Source organism: Pagrus pagrus (assembly GCF_965226575.1).
Source record: "Pagrus pagrus genome assembly, chromosome: 18".
In the NCBI taxonomy this organism is placed as follows: Eukaryota; Metazoa; Chordata; class Actinopteri; order Spariformes; family Sparidae; genus Pagrus; species Pagrus pagrus.
Window position 1 is genome coordinate 11,309,860 of NC_140202.1, and position 21,920 is coordinate 11,331,779.

Below are 21,920 nucleotides of genomic sequence, written 5' to 3' on the forward strand. Positions count from 1 at the left end.
GAACTCCATCTCTAAACAAATGAATGCACCTCGCAGTGTATCAGCCAGATAATCTTGTTTCGAGTCACAGTTAAAGAGTGCATCTCCCAGCAGTGTCTCTCAACAGACTTTGCAGAGATTAGAAACACTTGAGTGGAGATTGGTTGGGGAGCGAAAAGCCAGTTGAGGGCGTCATGCGGGAAGGGATAAAAGTTGGAGGCATCAAGTATCAATGACCTGACAATAATCTGAGATGTTGATGATGCACACTCATTTAAATATGAACTTAGATAAAAATAAAAACCTGCTGAGATTCTAGTAAAGATGTTATTTGTGTATTTTTAATTATTATTTTCTACCTGTGTAATCGACTCAACTCTAATGACAACATCTCCATTTACTGCAGTATATAGATGAGAACGCACGTCAGATCATCTACTGCCTGGAAAGCAGGAGGCCCGTGGGGTATTTGCCAGCATAATTCTCTTCTTAACACGACGACCTTACTCTGCTGTTGTTGTCAGATTTAGTAACAGCCGACACATGAGAGGAGCTGGTTAGAAAAAAAAAATCTCCTTCGGCTTGTTCGAATGCCAGCTATGTGTGCGAGCTTTCAAAGGGCCTCTTTTATGTGCGTGACGTATGACTGTTTCTGTGTGTACGGCATCTCGGGGAGAGAAACGCTACCCCAGCACAACGCTGCTGTCACCCAGAATACAGATGGAGGATCTGCCCTTGTGCACTTTCCCTGAAGTACATACTTACATAGATGGCTCTATTCAGCAGTGATGTGTGTGTGTGTCTGTGTCTGTGTGTGTGTGTGTGTGTGTGTGTGTGTGTGTGTGTGTGTGAGTGATTCCATGTAGTGTACTTCCTGCAAGTGGAGAGACGTAGGGTTGCTGCAGTGGAGTATTTTGGAGTGTGATTATTTTTAGAGTCTGTTCCAGTCACTCTCTGTTACCAAACTGAGGAAGGTATTTCGGCGATAAACCCATTTCTGGTTCCTGGCAGAATGTAACAGTCTCAAGACTCAGGGGGTCACAGATGTGGTTCTTTGGGTTTGTTTTATTTTGTGTCCAGAACAGGAATACGTTCCTATCCCGACAGAGAACATAAGGATAGCATTAATGCCGTATGGGAAAGTGGTCTCAGACTACAACCCTGGCCACTGACACTCAACATGTTTAACCTCTAACCCTGATACTCCCATGATATTTTGCAAAAAGCCTCTCTTTCTCCGCAGCAATCCATTGCAGCATTCTGTTTTGAAATTGAATCTCACTGCTTTTTTTAGGACTTCCATGCTTTATTTGGCTTCCTCCTCTTTTCCCAATCTGTCTTTGATTGTTCAGGGAAATCTTGTGAAATGCAAATGGGGCCAAACAGAATGTAATTGCTGCTGTGTGATGATTACGAGGGAGAACTAATGATGTCCCAACACCGGGGTCAGGTAGGGTTTAATTAGAGGAGGCACAATCAGTGTCACTCCACTCTTGCGCTCTCCTGTTCCCGGTGCCTGCCTGGTCCTGTGCCAGCTTGCTCTCCAAGAGAGTTTAAAGAAAATGGGCTGCTGATGTGAAAAGAGAGCGAGAGGAGGGGCGGCAGAAATTAATGTAGCTAAGTTCCTTTGTTCCGAACGGGGCTGTTTTGGAAATGGAACCCCGTAAGAAGCATCGCCCTCTCTGCAGATAAAGGTGTAGGTTAATGAACGCAGCAGAATGGAAAAGGTCGAAAACATTGGTCCATTGTGAGAAAAGCCTTGTGATGTGCTGCGCTTAACCCATGCACTGTGACACGTACTCTCACGCTCACCTTAGTAAATCAGAAAGGAAACACCTTCCATGCCTTCGCTGCGAGCATGAATTATTGTTCCGCAGGAGTATGTTGCGCAACTGAGCAGATTACTCAAACAAGGAGACCAGATTGGACAGATGAGCGAGACCAGCCAAGGAGAATAACTGTGGCCAACATTCCTGATTATCCAATCACCGCTCCAAAAACATCAATTCCATCTCGTCAATAGATAATTAAGAGGGATAATTGGCTGGCTGCGCTCTGGGCAGACGAGGATTGCTGGTAAAGTTCCATCCCTTACCTCAGCATCAAAACACACACATACGTAGCCGAGACATCTGTCCGCTGAAGGTCAACGTCATATCAAAAGAAGTTTAAGATGGCACGCTATCCAAATTGGAATATATTATGTTTTATTATATGTTAATATTTTCAAGCATTTTAACTATCCTCGATTGAAGAGTGCAATAAGATATCTTTTAGGATCTTTTATGGTCCAAGTGGAGAGACCAGTCAGCTGTTACACATTAGGATCCTTTCCATGAGGCCTCTGTTGTTTTTAAACCAGGGATTACCGTATTTTACCAGGGCGCCACCTCACCCTTTAGGAAACCAGAGTTCTTTTATTGTCAACCATCTTTGCTCGGAGCTATTCATCCCTTTTAGATCCACGAGTGTCTGTGAAGTACAGGCCAGCAGATTTAACCGGACAGGGCCAGAGATTTAAAACATTGACCTGCCCGGTCTCAACAGCTGTGTGCTAATCCATTCCATTGCTCCGACCGTCCTCCCCCCTTTTTCCTGCTCTGGTGAATAGCAAGGTCCTTAATGTGTGAGATCAAGAGGAAAATAAGGCTCTCCAAATGGAATCAAATCACACGGAGGGCCTGCCCGGCTCGCCGCAAAAGGCCTCGGCAGCATTAGGGCCAGAATAAGACAGAGCAATTGGACTGTAATTCCTTTTCCAGCTATTAGCCAGTCACAGCTTGCCGTTTGCTCGCTTCGCTTCTCATCCCCCCCTCGCCCCCCCCCAACCGACCGGGCTTTGATTAATTCATTAATTCACAAACAGAAGCTGAATCACATCTCAGCACTGGGTTGACTCAAATTGGATGCAGGGTAACAATCAGTCCCTCCCACCCCAGACTGATCTGACAAATAAAAAAATACAGCATTACTGAGTAAATAGATCTCTGTCCATTCGGCCTGATAATTTGTTGCATTTTCATGTTTTATTTATGCTCAGAGAAGCTGCCTGCTCTCGTATATCACAAACCCAACGAGGCAAGGCGGGTAGGGGTGTATTGATTTGGGTCGACTGTGCACCCCTCAACACAGCCCTTCCCCTACAGGCCCCTGCTACGCCCCTTGCAGTTTGTATTCGTCTCAAGCTTTTAGCCCTCTAGCCCTCGTGCATTGGCTCTCATTCAATGGTCGCCCTTCTTGGCTCACACAAAGCCCAATCCCATTCCCATGCATTCAATATTCCCATTATAAGCTCATTAGTCTAGTCATTGTTTTGGGCTCATTAATAGGATATCCATCGCCTTAGACACCTCTGAATTACCATGTCACAGTGTGGCCCCTTTCAGAAGATCAACAGTGGGTGGATTTGCAGAGTTGTGTGAGCGTGCACGTCTCGCGCTTGTGCGTGCCACGTCGACCTTGAGTTTGCTGACATGCCAGCCCCTCTAGAAACCTGCTGACACACTTCATGTAGATACACATGCACCCACGCATACACACACCGAAGTCCTCCCTCCTCAGCCTCAGTTCCCCGCCCACCCGCTCCCAGAGGCTTGTCCGTCAGTGATGCAGGAGACAGCGGAGCGAGCGGGCAGGGGGGCTGGGGGCTGGATTCGGGTTTTTAACATGCGAAGCAGGTTCTCCTGTGCGTACGTATTGATCCTCGGAGGGCTCCCAGGCCCCCTTTTCCTTTCTTTCCTCGGCAGTGGAGGCCATTCATCACCGAGGCCATGACTGGAGAGCTCAAACAGCCGTCTCTGTCAGAAAATGGGCTGCGGCGGGCTGTGGCGTGCCACACCGAACTGGCCTCTCTCATCAGGAGGGATGAAGCCTTGACACAGTGGCTCATGGCGTGATCTGTTCCTCTCACTCACAGGAGTCATCCATAGCGCGCTGGTCAATGCACAGTCATGCCTCTATAAAGCCAAGCTTCCCTTAACTGCTCTATTGGATTGCAGTGTACTACTCTCACCTAACATGTTTTTATCGATTTGCAGAGAATGAAAAAAAATCATAAAAAGAGGATACAGAGCAAGTGGTTTTGCTCTTTGGTAAAAGCAACTTGTCTCGCTGACAAGAAAACAATCAAGTTTTAAATGGCGCTTCCTCTGTAGGGCCATTTTTAATCTGCGCTCAAAGAGGAAATATGAATATGAATATATCCAGGTCATGTTTATCTCTGACATCTATCCCCTGGCTGGTGATTTATGCAAGTCTCCTGCAGTCTCCCTTCCTTCCTGCCTCCTGCCACACCTAGGTCCTCCCCCGCACCCTCATGTTTGATTGATAGTGACTTTCGACGCCATGGGGAGATGTGCATCCCAGCTGAGCTGCCGAGACTGGAGCTCCAGCCGCGGCCTAGGTTTGGGCCACGACAAGGACGTACAGAGAGAAAGACAGATGGTGGGAGGGAGCAGAACGGAGCGTGGCCTCAGCGTCAGATGTGTTTTAAATAACTTTGACAGAGGAGTTTGAACCGTCTCTCTGGGCTGGAGCTAATCTGATGTGAGAGGATGCCACACTGAGGCTGATAGGACACAGAGATAGAGGAGGGGAGGGAATGGCAGAGGGAGGCATGGAGGGAGAGAGAAAGGGTAATAGAGGTGCTCACTCAGCTGGTGGGAAATCTGCCCTCTTCATCTTTTCATCTCTCCAGCCTCTCTCTTTCTCACTTTGCCCCTGCCTCCCTCAACCAGTTATATCCATTTACCACCAAGCCCAAGCTCTCCTCTCCTCTTTCTCTTTCACACTTTGCGTCACGCTCCCTCTCGCCTCCTTCCATCTCTCTCCCTGTCGTCCCCTTCGCTCACCATCTCCCCCCACCTCACCGCTCCCTCCCTCTGTCTTTCACAGACGATTTAGGAAGTCACAGCCTCTCCCTTCCATTTATGAAATTGCTCATGTTATTTCCTGCCCCCCCATCCCCCCAAACCCACCCCTGTGCCCAGCTCCCCCTCATAAGTCTTAGTGGATGCATCCTCTCTCTCCGCAGATAGTCCCCGAATGGCACAGAGAGCACACAGCTCAGTGGCCAATGCTCTACAAAAACAAAAATCCATCCGGAGGGTAATATTCTCAGACAGCACGACTAGCCCCTGACACCACGACCCGGCCATAACACAGAGCATCCATTCTTAATCCCCACCCATGGCCTCTTGTTTACCTCATCGCCCTCTGGCCACTGTGAAAAGGCACATGCTGCCCCATTTTTCCCGTGGCTGTGTCTTTTTTTATGGCTTAATGCTCTGAGGCCATCGCTGTTATGAGCGTTGTCCGAGTGCCGGTATAGTCAGAGAGATTTACAGGGCCTGGAAGCATTTTTCCTCATTTATAGTGAAGCACTGCACCTGTTTCAGGGCTTTAGAGGAGAGAGCATTTTACAAGAGGATAGACATATTTTTGAATGAATGAAATGAGTCTCATGAGCACTCATACTTGTCTAATATTATTTTTTATCTGATGAATGAGGACACTCGGAACTGTCCTAATTTAAAGAGGCCAGGTTAGATCAGGATTTGGGTTAAATTTAGCGAAAAAAGTTATTGTTATTATTGATTATTTGGCCACTTGGGGGCAGCAGATCAAGCTGCAAACACAACACTGACATATAACCACATGCCTATGTATACTTTCACACAACATTAGCATTTATTTGGAGTCGAGTTTCATGCGTTCAAGTGGTGAATTTAAGTCCAATATTCACTTCTCTTTGAGCTCTATTTTGGTCTCCAAAAGGCTCCACTATATTGTCCAGCCAGCTGCAAGCGCTCTGTCTGTTGTTTGGTGCTGTGCAGGATGGAGTGCTGCTTATGACCATGCTCATATTCTGGTAAACGGTGAACTGAACGTAACCGTTTGCAACTAATAAACGTGAACATATCCATTGTTTATTCCCGTGAGAGTTAACAACGCTTAAAAGTACGAGTAGGCACTAATAAATTTCCATTACTAAATTGAGTAATGTTTCATATCGAGTAATCAAGGCACCGAAGCTCAAGTTTATTGCAATTCATTACAAATCCAGTGGTGGGCGATGTTGTTTAGCCAGGAGCCCTCTGCTAGCAACAACAATAACTGTTTTCAACAAGGAAAATTGATTACTAATAACACATGACATTTAGCACTGGATTTATCATTATAGATTTATTTGACAAGGTCTCCAATAAGACACAGAAGTTCAAGGCTCGATTACAAAGCTGCTGAAAGGGATACGATTGCACTGGAGGACTCATTAGCACAACAGCATGGGCTTAAAAAACTAAGTCTGTAACATGCAGCTTTCCAGGGATATTTAATATGTTGTATATTACACTTTTGATGTTGCATGTGACATTGTTGACGACGAGGTCGAGTAGTAATGCATTTCTTGACATTGTAAATGTAATAATTTCACCAAAATCCTTTTGGAAAGGTGGTAATATTGCTTTTTTACTGCTAAAAGTGATAATTGGCTGGAAAAAAATTGCATAAAATGAAAGAAATTATGAACTGTGAGCGTGAACTGGTTCTTTTAAGTCTGTGTGATCTGAACTTTGAACTAGTCCATGTGAAGTGTGAATGGGTGCTGAAAACTAAGTTGATGAGAGATGTGAAACTGAACCAAAACATAAAGTTGCAGACTGTAAAACCAAAACAATCAGCTGAAAGTTGGTAAAACGCTCCACAGACTTTAGGGAACTGACAAATTAGGGGATAATTTGATGTGGGTTTGTCACTGCAAAAGACCCCTTTCACATAACACATAGTTATTTGATAAGTTTGTAATGTAAAACCATTTATCAGAGCAGCTGTAAGTTTAGTTAACTCTTGATGTAATAGCACATAACTAACACTAACACTAACACTATTATCATCCTCCATACTGTAGCTCGCTAGCTAACAAGATAAAATGGGTAAATAAGACATTTTTTAATAGTGATTTGAAGAATTTCTTTTATTTTTGATGAAGGCTAACATCTTGTCTGTATACTAAGATGGCAAATTAGCAAATATTTCAAAATGTCCTTGATGTTTTATTAGTGAAATCAGCTTATTTTTAAACTATGTAACCTTATTAACAGTAATTGGGTGTAGCGCAGTGTGCATTTAACCTTACACAATGGAAATCCCCCCATAAGAATCAGAATGCAAGGATGTGTGTGTGTGCCCAGCCTGTGAATGTGTGCATGCAAGCACATACAAATGTCTTTTTCAAGTTAGAGTGTGATGTAGAGCAGAACAGACAGAGGGCCAGACAGAAGGAAGTTGGGAATGAGTGTCAAATGGTGAAAAAAAAAAAAAAGGAAAAGAAAATTCCAGGGGAACCTTGATGGCGCTTGGCTTGCTGTGAGTGGGAGAGGGATGGCAGCGCGAGGAAACAAGAGAGATTGAGTGAAGGCTGTGTGTGTGTGAGGTTGTGGTGATGGTGGAGGGGGGGGTTGAACGTGGCGGCCTGTCCTTGTGCCTCCTCCACTCCTCTCCCCTCAGCCTTCTCCTCTCTCCTCTCAGCTTGTTTCTGGCTCATTACCCCCTCCACCAGCAGACTTCTCCCTGGGCGGCAGTGAAAAGAACTGTCCTCTCTCGCTCTCACCGACAGCCGCAGCCCGAGCACTGCCCTGCCCTCCTGATATTAATCAACACGCACACACACACACACACTTTGGAGCTCGCGCACACACTCTCCCTAGTGAGCCCCTCTGACGGACAGGCTGGTGGGCAGCCGTCTCCTCTCCCGGCCCTCACTTGCAAATGAGACGTCCAACCCCTTAGAGAAGCAGGCAAGGGACAGGATATTAGAAAACTTTTATTGGGAGGGAACTTTGTTTTCATTACATGATCTTATATGGTGTGGCTGTGGGAGGAGATGCTAATTGTGCATGGTGCTGCTGGGTGTTTTTTTTTTTTTTTTTTTCTCTAAATATAAAACTTTCTAAATTCGACAATCCATGACCCCACTGCTAAAAATACAAGAATGGAACCTACTAATGCACAAAATCAGATTTTCCATCCATATTTCAAACCGCTCAATTATATGAATTCATTTGACATTTATGAGGTCAGAAATCTGTGGATTAAATCTTTAAAAATAAATATTGTGTCACGCTTTTCCAACAGGGTGCACTATAATGGTAATTGACAGAGAATGAATGTGTTTCACTCTGTGTGTTATTATTGGAGAGTACCTTAATATTAGAGCGCCATTACTGATTTTTTGAGGCAGACATAAATATCTGTATTTAGAAGTTTAAAATTGTGATATTTAATATACATAAAATATGTAATATAGACATTTTTAACATAAAAGCATAACATAAGGCGTAATTTTGGCTGAGGTATGTAGCTGTTGGGGCATTTTACATTAGAAAAATAAACTTCTCAGTGTACAGAAGCGGCCTTAACCTAATATCAGCCAATAATAATGATAAAACATTACTTTGGAAAAAGTGAAAGTTATATGTATTTAAGTATCAAAAGTAATTTTTTCGGCAACATGTATACTCAAGTGTCAGAAATAGGCTACGTGAAAAGTAAATTATACATATATGTACAAGTATTGTATACTATAAATCAACCAATTATTGGGCTAGCCGATTGTCAGATCAAATATTTAGTGTTTTTCTGATTATCAGAATCAGTCTTATTCTTTATCCAATCACTGATAAAGTTAATTCATTTTAAAAATGTGCTGTTTCAGCACTGATGCAGCATGCAATCTGCAAAGTAACCAGTAACTAAAGTTATCAAATAAATGTAGTAGAGTAAAAATTACAGTTGCTGCCACCTTAATGTAGTGGAGCTGGAAGGATAAAGTAGCAGAAAATGTAAGTACTCAAGTAAAGTATAAGGTCTGAACAGTGACCTGAACTCTCCCAGAAGAAAGAAAATTTCAAGTTTCGAGAGGTCTTTAAAAACTCATTGTCTGATGCGGCAATGAATCGCTTAAGAAATACATCATATCAAAATCTGCTGTCCTCTTTGATGTCCATTGTGAATGTATAGATACAGCTCTGCCCTAGTCAGTGTAGCTGGCCTTATCTTCTGTCAATAATGTGTGCAACATGATTGATCTGGACATGTGCAGGGGGTTGGTTTTTTATTACAGCTCATTGGCAGCTTTCATGTGTTGTTTTGTAGGTCTATGAATAATTGTTGTGCGGTGTCGGCATGGTGATTTTCGACTGGTCCGTGTCTTGTTGGCTACACCTCCCATCATTTATGGCCTGCACTAAAGCTGAGTATTGTTACTATGGTAAGATTTGGATAGATTGGATGTTAAAAACAACAACAAAAGAAACCCTTTCGTAGCCCTTTTTCACAGAAATAGACCACTTAGTAATGAGATTTTTATTTTCCCTCCTAATATTTGGTATCCGAGGAAGCAATAGCTTGATAAAGTCTATTTGCAGCTTATCTCAATATCTATATTTGTCTTTAAACTGAGTCAGGAGACTAGCGGAGACAGCTGACTTGCCTCCCAAAGCAGTGTGGTGTGTTTATTACACACTGTCGTCTCTTGCCTAAAGATATCCCAGAGCGCCTGCCCCTCCCTGTCTTACCCTCTTTGCCCTCTCTGAAAACCTGTGCCCGCTGACAGTCTGCCAGGTGCGCCCATACCCAGGAGACATGCCCGGTGTCACTGAGCAAAGCGGGCTCACGTTGGCCGCCGAGAGAGGAAAGATGCCAGCTCGGCCGCAGAATAACTTTAGCTGGGGGACGCAGAAGATCCCCGTTGCTGGTATGTGTGACATTAGCTGGCTGCTTTCCCTCTCCTCTCGGCAAAGCTCGTGGCCCCAGCTCTGCCTTCACACGCTGACTGGGTATGTGACCCGGTGTCCAACTGACATATTCCCTGGCAGGGAGTCAGAATATGAAATGATCGTATTATTCACGTCCTACCTTTGACATTGTCTGTTAGCTGTGCAGCAGGTAGCGAAGGTAGAGCTGCAATCTGGCGGTAGGGTCCACCCTAGCCAGTGTGTCTAAACATCAAGTGAGGAAAAACCCAGGAAACCCAGCACTGCCTTGTCTCTCGTGCGTTGTTACACAGCATCATTTGAAACAATGAGTATTCAGTGTGTCTCTCTCCTGGCTTGATGCTGTGCTAATAGCTTAGCCTCCACTATAGCAGTGCCGTCTCCTGGGTGTTCCTCGAGTCTTCCTGTTCTGATGAGAGCAGCTGGACACCGGGGAGTCTTCGTCTCCTTTCTCAGGCAGGCTATGCAATTTAAACCTGCCTCGGGCATGTAGATATTACTCCCCGGCGAGATGGCTGAAAATTAATGGAAATTGTTTTAGAGGAATCATTATTAACATTCTCCTTTGGATGCCCTTTTGTCATCTCAGCCCTGTCGCCTCTCCTGTTTTATTCTCACACTAATTTATGCAGCCGTTGACATTCGTGTCGGTGTGAGAATGTGCCGGGAAATGTGAATAATCAGCCTAATAATTAGTAATTGCTCCGTCACTTCACTGGGCATATATTTTGCCATTAGAAGAATATCAATCATGCATTTATTATCTTATTTAGCTGTTGTTTTTTTTGTCTTATCTTCACCGCCATCATTTCTGTTTTTTAGCATCCAGTATGCAATGCTTCGATTTTTCCGCCACTGTAGGCACCACTAAAGCACAAGCAAGAAGGTATTACAGTTTTTCTTCTCATGTTTTTCCCCTGGTGAAGGGGACTCGCTTGTAGTATAGTATAACATAGCAGATATACTCATCTCTGGAACCAGGAAATCACATTCCCTCACACATACGACTCAATTTCACACCCCGAGCTGGATTAAGAGGACTCTTCACTCCGGGCCTGCGCAGGAAAAAGGGTAAATATCACCCTTGTTCCCGGTACCGGAAAATCCGCTATTTAAATGGGGAGTAATATAACTGACATTTTCCAGTTCATTATGCAGCCCCTGACCTTCACAATGTACGACTCGGATACTTCCCTGGCAAAAGGCGAGGCCTGGTTCTCCCTAATGGGAAATGTTTGACCTTGTCAGGAACTAAGGGGAGGTCAGGGATGAAGGAGGCTGTAATCGGCCCAAGGGAAATGGGACGCAGCGGAGGAACACCTACAACAATGACGAAGACAGCAGTTAAGGTGGCAATCAGTCCGATCTGCAGTCACTAAAAACTTAGAAAAATAACAATTTCTTGACAGATATGAGAAAATAATCTATTTGTGTACTTTTGGGAAGCAATAACACCGTTGATATTTTATGTTAATTTCTGATCGTTGGGGATAATCTATAGCTCTCGAATCTGTATTACATCATCTGGCCCTCAGATTTGTGTTTATCTCTGTTTGTGGCCAAACTACTGAAGCTTATCACAGATGGATTCGACTAATCTTCAACTGGCTCTTTGCCTTTATGTCCAACTGTACTTTAAAGACTCCTCAGGATTCCAGATAAATCCATCGCACTCAGTCACCAAACGTAATAGAAAGTAATCATATCGGGAGTCTTTCACGGATTAGGCTGTTTTGAATGTGACTTATAATCTCTTCCATTTGTGTGAACTACAATGATGTGCACTGGGCGCCTGGCAGAGATAATCTTATTACCCAGTTGGCTTTTGTTTTCTGCTGCCTTACTTTTATTCTTTATTAAAACATTTTGCTGCATTAAACATGCTAATTTGTGGCTGGGCATAATTGGGGTCTTGCTTTAAAAACCTCTCCCCTGTTTGGTATAAGATTAGGAATTTCATCTTCAGGATTATGCATAGAGTACAGTGAAAGCCCATGAAATAGTCTTGCTTTCCATTATGTTTAAAGCCACTCAAGCTTATTAATGTGAAAGGAAAATGTATTATTCCCCACACAACGGCATTGTCATATGACAAAAAGATGTCAGATGGCAGCTATTTTGATTGATGGGATTGGTCGGCTGATTAGTTCTCGTCCAATCAGTATGCTTCGGGGATCAAATTCATCAAGACAATCAGCTTTCAAACAGACAGAAAAATCCTGGTAATTCTGGTTCAGTGTATTTTCAGAATTGTTAGAAATAGCCCAACATTCACTGTCAGAGCTGCAACAGCAAAGCTGTCAAATCTCCTATAGTACTATAATCAGAAATGGAACAGCAGCAAACCTAGCTTTGGACACTAGAAGGGAGAATGTGAGGCAGATAAAACCCTGCAACTCACGTAGGAATCCTCATTGATCACTGGTGGCTTTTCATGAGCCTCAGATGTGGAGAGATCAGAGCTTCAATCTTACTATGAAATGATATCTCACATTGTGAAATGATTCCCAGATCTGCGCGCGAGAAAAAAATGTCAGAGAAAGTGCAAAGAGAATATTCAGGTGTCAGTATTTCTGCCTCGCTCACCTAGGGGTCTAATAAGTGATCACACAGAAAACGGGGAATCTCTCTCCCCGTAATGGCGAGCAACTTTTGATTTTGTGTCAAAACATATTTAAAATTTGAACAGTGCCGTCATTCCTGCGGCGCGCCGCTCTCTCCGTGGGGCTTGTCATGGAAGGCGTCACGGCATGCAGCTCCAATACACGAGGCTCCTTTCATTTCTCTGTCTGACATGTTAAGTGTGATGGTACAAAGAGGTTCCATTTTAATTGTTTGGACAGATCACTCAAGGGAGAGGGGTTTTGATTTTGGGTGTTGACAGAATAGGCACAGGCATGCTGAGTTGCTTTGGTGTCTGTGTTGCCAATTCTGGCACTGCATTGTATTGATTGTGATCGGCTGTTTACCTCAGGCCACACTTAAGCTAAAGGCCAAGCGTTGTCCAACCTTTCACGGTAGCTATTGTTGTGGGAATTAGGTTACCAAGACAGTGCTGTAATGTAGAGATGTCTTGTTATTGCTCTACCCTTTTTGGATTCGTATGCAAAAAATCCATTCAATCAAATTGTGACTGTCAATCAATTTTTATTGGATAATCTTTCAGGTAGGCATGCAGCAAGCTTAGTGACAAACAAGCCATTGATCTATAAGCATGGGCCAACTGCATGTGTAATATCTGTATTAAATAAGACGAATGGGCACTTGGGCTGCACCGCGCAGGCACTTTATGAAATAGGAGTATACTTCGATGAAGCCTAGTGAGTGGTGAGAAATCACCTGTTGATGGCCCATAATGTAATAGAACATTCCTTTTGAATGGGCGGGAACCATAATGTCACACAGTCCATTAATATTCTCCTGCTGTGCCCACGTCTTGGCGCTCCACTGTGGGGGAATGATTAGGGTGACGGACGACGGGGCGATGACACAAGAAAACAACGTCCCCACCTCCCTTCTTCTCCTCGCCCACCCCCTCCCTCCCTTTTCTTCGGCTCCCCTCAGCCCTTCAACACAACAGCCACAAATTACCCACTTTGCTTGCAATATTATCAGGGCTGATCGTTGGTGTCCATAATTAGAGTCTTAGTGTCGTCTAGCCTCCATTAGGCTAACAATAGAGCTTTGGAACAAGGCCACTTTGGGCAAATAACATGTTGAGAACACTTGACTTTTGTGAAGAGATTGTGAAAAGCATCTGAGGCCATTTACTGATCCAAACAGCCTTGAATAGTTCTGTGGCGGGTGGATCTGTAAAAAAAAAAAGGCAGACTGTGGAATCATCTCCATTGCAGAAAACACACATATATACGGCCAGAGGAGCATGGGATGCAATCACAAGCAGGAACACAGACACACACATCTTTATGCTGAGAGGGTGACAGTGTTTTGCCTTTCTGTGCCCGTATTCCTTTGACACAAATACAAATATCATCACACTGCACGCTGCAGCCTAGTGGAGCTTGTATTTCAATCACACAGCGTTAGATAGCTTGCCGCTGAGTTTCCTCCCAGGCTACGGAGAGAGAGAGCGCGCTCTGTATTCTGAGCCCAGGCCCCGTTTGATCTCCGTCATCGCCCCTCTAAGACATCATTGTGTAACACTGTAAAAGCGGACGGCTTCATGGAGCGAAGGAAATATCAAGGAAGTTATTCATAAATATTAGATAAGATCAAAACAGCCAGTTGCTCTCAGACTCTGAGCTCCTGGGTCAAGCCATCCACATCCCTTTGATTTTCCCTCTTCCACTCAGGCTGAGCAGGGAGGACTGAGCATGCACTGAAATGCATGACCCCCCCTTCCCCCTTTAAGAGCTGGAAAACAGGAAAAAAACACAATGACTCCAATCCTGTTACTAATAAGCCACTAATAAAGCACAAATCTGCTGTTTTGTTTCATTTCTGATCAACACTTTTCATTATTCATAATTTTCTTGTTTTGATTACCATCCCTAACGCACAGCGCACCGAACCTGAGGAGATTAATAGGCAGCATTCTCCAAACTCTTCCTCCTCTCCTCCGGAGCTGACACAAATTGGTGAAATATCACTTTGATCATGCCTCCTGAACAACAAACAAAACACAAACCTAATTAGCCTAATTCAAAATCGTTCCAAATGCCTCTGTTTTTTATGGAAGCCTTCCTTCTCTGTGCTGTTGTTAAAGGATAAAACTCAGTTGGATGGGCGTCAGCGTATCACCTCGGCGTATTGTGTGCGGATAACTGAGCAAATGAGTCCCAGAATGTGTCATCTGACCTTTGACCTTCACTTGACAGAAGGCAGGGGGCGCCAGTTGCTCTGATGCATCAGTCCTCATTCCTCGAGACCGGTATATCAGAAAGCACAACAAAGAAAACCTGCTTTAAAAAGACTTACAGGCTGTGACGCTTATTTTTTTTTTTTTCTTTTCCGATGTGGGAGAGCTCGCTCCGCTGACTCCTTTGTTGATGTTAGTCATCCCATCTGGGTAGAAATGTCAAGTGGCAGGAGAATCAAAAAGCTCTCTGATTTATTGCACCACTTTAAAATAAAAATCCCAGTAAAGAACGGGTGTAGGATCTGCTGATGTACTGACTGTGGACTGGTTTTACATTTTGCACATCATATGGAGTTTTGAGTAAAGTCTTGATGATCACATCAACACCCTTCATCAGCTCATGAATATGCTAAGTCCACCATGAAATGAGCAAAGTGTTCATCTTTTGCTGCTGGTGCCACTAATTTGCTATAAAAGTTGACGCATCGCATCAGCGCCTGTTTGCCAATGGGGACTTTTTTCCAAGGGCAGCAATGCACCAAGGCTATACAGCATTTGAAGTGTTCACTTACTACAAGCAGCATGAAGTCTACCTTGCAATGCTAGCGGATTAGCTCACGTTGCCTCGCTAACATATGCAATGACTGCCGGCGAGCTCTTCCCCATTAGGTTTGCACATCAAAGGCGGCGGGAGAAGTTCTTCACAGGCAGTTAAAAGTGGGCTCAGTGTGGATCTTGTAAATACCGTCTTTGAGTCTGTGCCTCTCGGGGGACACTTCACACACTCCTCCAGTCAGGAGAAGGGAGGGAGGGAAGGAGAGGAGCAGTGACAGGCATCAGAGGGGGCGGAGGGGATGGAGGTATGGGAGGGGAGGGGGGTGTTTCTAAGAGCCCAGTCCCCTGTCACCATCAGGATGGGATCTGTGGATGAAGAAAATCACTCTCCTCTACTCTCCTCTCCCTGTCTGTATCTCGCTCTCATCCTCTTCCTCCTCTTCACACTTCACATGATAGCTGACAGTAAAAGTAGAGCATGGCTGTTTTCCGTTTTTCTTTTGAGTCATGTTTTTCATAACACATAAATAGAGCATGCGGCGTCCTGGGAATTCTGTGATTCTGTGTTTCGGTATACAGGCGGACACAATAGCATCCACTCCTCTCAAGTGTTGTTGAAAACATTTTATCCATCATAGCCGTTTGTAGGACTCTGGTGAGGCCCTCGACTCCGCAAGGAGCAGAAAGGAATAAGAGATGTGTTTTGTTAGCAGCCACACAAACATACAGATGCCCAGACGCGCACATACCGCACACTCCCAAGCCCATCGTTGCCTGGTTTTGCAGACTGATCAATGCAAATGCTGTTATTTACCCAAGCCTGAAATGAAAAGACTATGGATCAATTTGATGCACTTCCATAGGGTGTGCTCACAATGGCTGGCTTGCTTTTTGTCTCAGCTACACCCCCTTCTCCTCCTCCCGAGCCATCCACCCTTCATCTTAAACAAGACCCCCTCCCCTCCAACCACCACCACCACCACCCCTCAACATCACTAATGCAAAATATACTACCATGCTCTCTCTCACGTACACAAACCCTCATCCAGGCGTTCTCTCTCCGCATGCTCTTCCTCTCTTTTTCTTTCAAACACACCCACAGTGTGACACTGGGGTTGCATCCGTCTGAGCTGTGTGTGTGTGTGTGTGTGTGTGTGTGTGTATCTGAGTGTGTGCATGTGTGTGTTTTGGGCTGACCCACTTTCTGTGCTTGGCCAGGCTTGTGCTGCTGCTGCTGCTGCTGTCTGCTGTGCTGTTCTGTGCTGTGCTGCTAGGGGGAGATCCCTGCAGACTCCCTCGGAACAGACTCCAGCTCTCTTCCTGACAGACACTCACCGTGGCATGTTATCCCCCCGCGGAAAGGAGACCTCTGCCTCTCTGCCGGCGTGTGTGTGTGTGTGTGTGTGTTTGTGTGTGTGAGCTTTAGATACACCTTGATGCAGACGCACGAATGAATACCCCCCCCCCCCAAAAAAAAAATGCGCGCACGCCGGTGTACACGCAGTAACAGCATCCTCACACTCCCGCACACATATGCAAAGCACATACCATCCCAGATCTGTATATTTTTAATTCCATCCACCCTCCTCCGGCTCCTCCTCCTCTCTTCCCCGTGTTTGTCTGGAGTTATTGTTTCAATCTTGCTGCATCAGGGGGCCCCTGAAGGTTATAAATTAAACATAAATGCAAATGCGCTGAGCCATTGCCCTCCTCCACCTCCCTCCTCCCGCACACACACACACACACACACACCCATCCTCGCCATTCAAACAGATCAGTGTGTCTGCGAATTAATAGGAGAACAGTGGGCTTTTTTTAATGAGCGAGAGAGGGAAATTAGAGTTGCAAAGCCACAGCGCGCACACCCAGAGCTGCAGCCGAGGCAACGGCTTGAAAAGCCGGGCGCCATCATAGAATATGCTAATGCTCCAGGTCCCCTCACTGTCAGCCCTAGTGTTGCTCTAGATGAGATCAGAGCTGAGGCTTTGATCTGGGACACTGATGGGAGCCAGAATCGTCATGTGCACAAAGTACGGAGAGCAGGAAGGGTGTGGATGAGGCTTGTTCTAATCAGAAAAGGTGCAGTGATGAAGCCCGGACATAAAGAAATGCTCGATCATTTAAGGACATTTGTCTATACAGTACACACACCAGCAGCAGTCTGTCACCTACACACTCTCCTCTCTCTCACAGGATGTAAATGTGATGTCTTCTCAGGGTGTCCTATAGATAAATAGCCATCTGGTCCTGTTGATGCTATAGGCTGGCCCTGAGTATACTGAGTAGTGAACACCATGGAGACTCTATAGTTGGACCATAACAACGTTATAGCTTTTATTCTCTGCCATATGGGCTCATAAAGGCAAACGGCTGGGAAAGGTTTCTAGGGATGTCATCGGCTTTTATTTGCGTCCAATGAGCGAGCTTCCATTTGGAAAAGTGGGATTAAGCCTCTCGCTGTCATGTGATGATATGATTTTTTTTTCCATCTTACATGAGTAGTTTCACAGAATGCATCATATATAATATTCCTTTCACTGAAACACAAGGTCTGGCACTGCCTGTGTTTTATATACTTTTTTCTTCTCTCTCTTGTACTGACACTGTATCTCCAGCAGGGGTCTTCCCATTGTCATGGACATGGCTTCACAGTGAATTACACTATACGCTCAGACTCTACACCTACAAGTAAAAGGCAGAGTGAATGTGTGAATTAAAGCAACAATTAGCTTCCGCTTATACATTCTCCATCACTACCTCTACACAGATCACCATTATTTTGGTTATCATCGCCTCCACCGCTGGCATCTTCACTCATCATCATCATCATCATCATCATCAACACATTTGTTCCCACCACCACCAGTCATCATCATTATCACGGCCATCCTCGGCACAACTCTCATCCCCAAATCCTTCTACCCCCCCTCTCTCTCCCTCTTCCTCCCTCTCTCCCTCACTCCCCTCCACCCCTCTTTCATCCGCAGCTCCCTCTGTTGATCAAATGCATCTGATCTCATCAAAGCGGACCCTCTGCTCATTCAAGTCCCAACAGACACCCCAGCTTCTTTACTAAGCACTGTTTTGCATTCATGTTTGAATACCACTGATGGGATAGCATATCTTGTAGACTTTGGTTTTTGTGTGGTCCTACATTGCAGCCTGGGGTTGATTTTTTTTCTTTCTTTCTTTCTTTTTTTTTTTTTTCTCTAAATTTCATTATCATTTCAGACAGGTTAGTCTCTGATAAAGTAAATCAAATGAAGGGAATTAAAGAATGTAGACTGTTATTCAAATAAGAGCCTAATGAAGAATGCCTTTAATATTCATAATATTCATATTACATTCCAATGGAGACTTACAACGAGTTTATGGTGACCTAATCTTACTGAATGGCAATTTTTATCTGCTATCCCACCGAATAGCCCTGCAGAATATTAGACAGTTTATAGTTTGCGATATTTCCACGGTTTCCCTCTCATTACACGATTGCTGTGGTTCTTTGTTGAAGGGCAACATTACTCCTTCTCGGGCTGAAAAGAAGTGATAGGAGCGCGTCGGGGATGAACTCTGTGGTTCAGATATTACAACATTATAGCCGCTATAAAGTGCGATTACATTCTTATTCCGATGGCAACATTATTGCGCACAGCTTGTGGTTGCGTGTCCGACTCCTGTCAGAGCTGCAGAGAACTGGCTTGAGCCGAGGGACAGAGAGGGGTGGGGAGAGGGAAAATCAGATCTGGATAAATGCGTAACAACTCGCTCGGGCAAACTTAACATCTGCTGCTGTGTTTATTTGGAGGGTCCGCGTGGAGCGGAGGAGGAATGTCTGTGCGTAATTTGCAAATACGGTTATTGTTTGTTTAAGAATATCATGCACTTTAGTCTCAGGGAAGGGGAGTCATTCCTTCAGCGTCTGAGGCGCAATTATTAAAATAAATCCAGATGTTATAATGACAGTAAGACAATGTGTGACATGTCCAGACGCTGCCACATCAGTGTCTCTGTGTTTTTTTTGTAAAATCAACCTGTAAAACACCGTAAAACACAGAAAAATCTAAATGCAGCGTGCGTAATGGCTCACTACTCCAGTCCGGATTTTCCATGTGAGGCGCGCCGGAGCCCTGGAGGTGGATAAGCTGGTAGAGCCCGCTCTCTCTCATGCCATGCTGGGCCACAAGGGCTCCGGGAGACGCTGCTACATATTACCGAGAACCGGGATGGAGGAGAGGCGGAGGGGGGAAGAGAAAAAGTTTCGTTTAAACCTGGCAGAGAAACTTTCAACATGAAGCCTCACTGACGCACCGATTCACCACCACCACAGCAACAACCAGCGCTACAACAGAGCTTGCTTTTCCACTGAATACATTTTTCACCTCCCAGCTTGTGTTTTTCTTCCCCTCTTGTGTTATTTTCTGCGCGCAAGGCTGGTCGGGGCTTGCTGTCACTGCGCGCTGAGATGTTGGAGTGACCATGGCTGCGCAAGTTGCATCGGCTCCGACCAGAACTAATAACAAAAATAAGAAATTATCCAGCGGTTTGGGTCCGGAGCTCAATTCGGGGAAATCCGGAGGAGGAGGAGGAGGAGGAGGGACCGTACAGCGGACTGGACCGATGCTGAGTGCCGGAGATGGGACTCTGAATAATGTAGACCATCACCGCCGAAACGAGCTCAACATGGTTCATTCAACTTCCACGACTCACAATGCTCCGGACGGCCACGACAAGGATGGGAATAACCTCGCGTCCGCCCCGGCTTCGACTAATTCAACCACTTCCTCGATGGAAACGGGTTTGATCGCGAACCACAAGCTGAAATGTGTGGGGAGCAGCGGAGATCCCCCTCAGTCTCAGCCGCCGCCGCAGCAGCAGCCGCCGCCGCAGTTCGGCCAATTTGCGCCACATCAGCAGCGACAGATTCAAAGTAACAACACCGCCAATAACAACGGCCAGGGGCCCCGTGGGGACAGAGGTATGGATCACCAACACCACGGCGGCAAGGAGAACCTGTTGGGGGGCCAGGGGGAGCCACAGCAGCAGCACATGCCAGGGAAAGGCGAGGGGGAGCTCACCTGTAAACCCGCGGAGAGGATGATGGGTACCAGGTATGAACACACTAACTTGGGGCCAACTAGTAACAACTCTGAGTTTAATAACAACTATTACACTCCGAGGCCCTGCTATGAGCAACATGGCGGACAGCAGCAACAAAGCAGTGGGATGGGGATAACGCACTCCTCGGCACATAACAGCATGGAGAACTCCCACGAAGCAGGGTACCACAACAGCCAGTACAATCAGTACCCGGCGGCGTACCGGGCGGGCTACGGCGGAGGGGCCTACGGGATGATGGGCCCCTCTGGATGCCGGCAACCCGGTAACATGATGATGGGCAGCAACTCCTCGGCGAGCCACGGCAAGCCTCCCCTGGGAGCTGCTCAGGGTGGCTTTCAGAGGTTCCCAGGACAGACTCAGCAGCAGCAGCAGCAGCAGCAGCAGCAGCAGCAACCCTCAGGGGCCACCCCGACCCTCAACCAACTGCTGACGTCCCCCAGCCCCATGATGCGGGGTTATGGCGGTGCTTATCAAGACTACAGCGGCCCCACGGCGCAGCAGCAAGCCGGCATGGGCCTAGGGAAAGACGTGGGGCCCCAGTATGGAGCCAGCTCGGCCCACGGCTGGGGAGGGCAGCAGAGGAACCACCCTCATTCAATGAGTCCGGGCAACGGAGGGCAAGGCCTCGGCAGGACGCAGGTAAGTTTGGGAAACTTCTCGCACCGGTGTGCGCCAGTGAACTTGGGTATCTCATCGCTGCTGTGTCACTCATAATAACCATTTAGAGGTGAATTATATGGGTTAATATTTTCATTCAGGAGATTTTAGGCCGTGTTTAAGACCTACTTGAGCTTTAACATGACAGAAAAAAAGGAAGAAAACACACATTTATTATTATTTTTAAATATCTTCATTTATTAGGATATTTTAAGGAGCCTGCAACAATTAACAGGATACATCAGAGGCTGTGTTTCTGCCGTCATATATCTATAGTTCATTTTCCAACTGTGTGCTCTCCCTTTTATTTCTTCTCTAGTTTTATATAGTGGATAAAAAGCACCGTTCACGTTGGCTGGACCTCTCTGCCGACGTGGTGTCAGACACGTTGCGAAACGCCCTGTTTAGAGGACGTGTTGTGTTCGAGGCGCACGGCGAACAAAGTGAAACACTCCTATAGAAAATGTACATAAACGACCAGTATAAACTGTCGCATTCATCATGCGTTGGTGTTTAACTGATGTGAAGAGTCGCACAGACACCGCGGCCGCGCAGAGACCGTCCGTCTCCCCTCCTCTCGTCTCCTCTCCGTGCGCTCCATGTCGAGCCGGAGCGCTCCTGCGTGCGCCTCGTTTATTCCCGTGCCTGCTGCTCTCTTCACTATTTGAATAGTGGAGGTAAACTGGCTAAAAGCTCTCCGTACTCCTCGGCTCACAGTTGACACCCAGTCTGCCATCTGATTGGCTCCCTGTGGCCCCGCTGGGCAGACTGCACGGAAAAAAAAAAAAAGAAAAAAAGAAAAAACAGGATTCTTGCAGGGATCCTTGGCCATGGCGCTGTAGTGATGCTGCGTTCACGTCTTATGGGAATACTCCAGACTTGGAGGCCGTCCAACGCAATAATTGAAGTTTTATGAAGGTTTAGGCTGCTACTGATAATTATTCTCATCTTTTTTTTCCACGCTGAACAGACACTTCAATGTCAGCCCAAAATGATAAAGAAAACAGATGATGTGTTTT

At 45.7% G+C, this 21,920-nt stretch overlaps 1 protein-coding gene across 13 annotated transcripts in view; it reads left to right on the top strand.

Moving 5' to 3' along the window:
• Positions 1-21,920, top strand: part of LOC311274230 (AT-rich interactive domain-containing protein 1B-like) — a 216,168-nt gene that overhangs the window by 14,462 nt on the left and 179,786 nt on the right. For 12 of the 13 annotated variants that reach the window (XM_084381731.1, XM_084381739.1, XM_084381736.1 and 9 more), the window contains exon 1: positions 19,321-20,883. The exons of the other annotated variant lie outside the window; for it this stretch is intronic. In XM_084381731.1, the coding sequence (XP_084237857.1) occupies positions 19,603-20,883 (1,281 nt within the window). In that variant the 5' untranslated portion in view covers positions 19,321-19,602. Of the gene's footprint in view, positions 1-19,320; positions 20,884-21,920 lie in introns of those variants that run through there. 13 annotated transcript variants of the gene reach the window in all.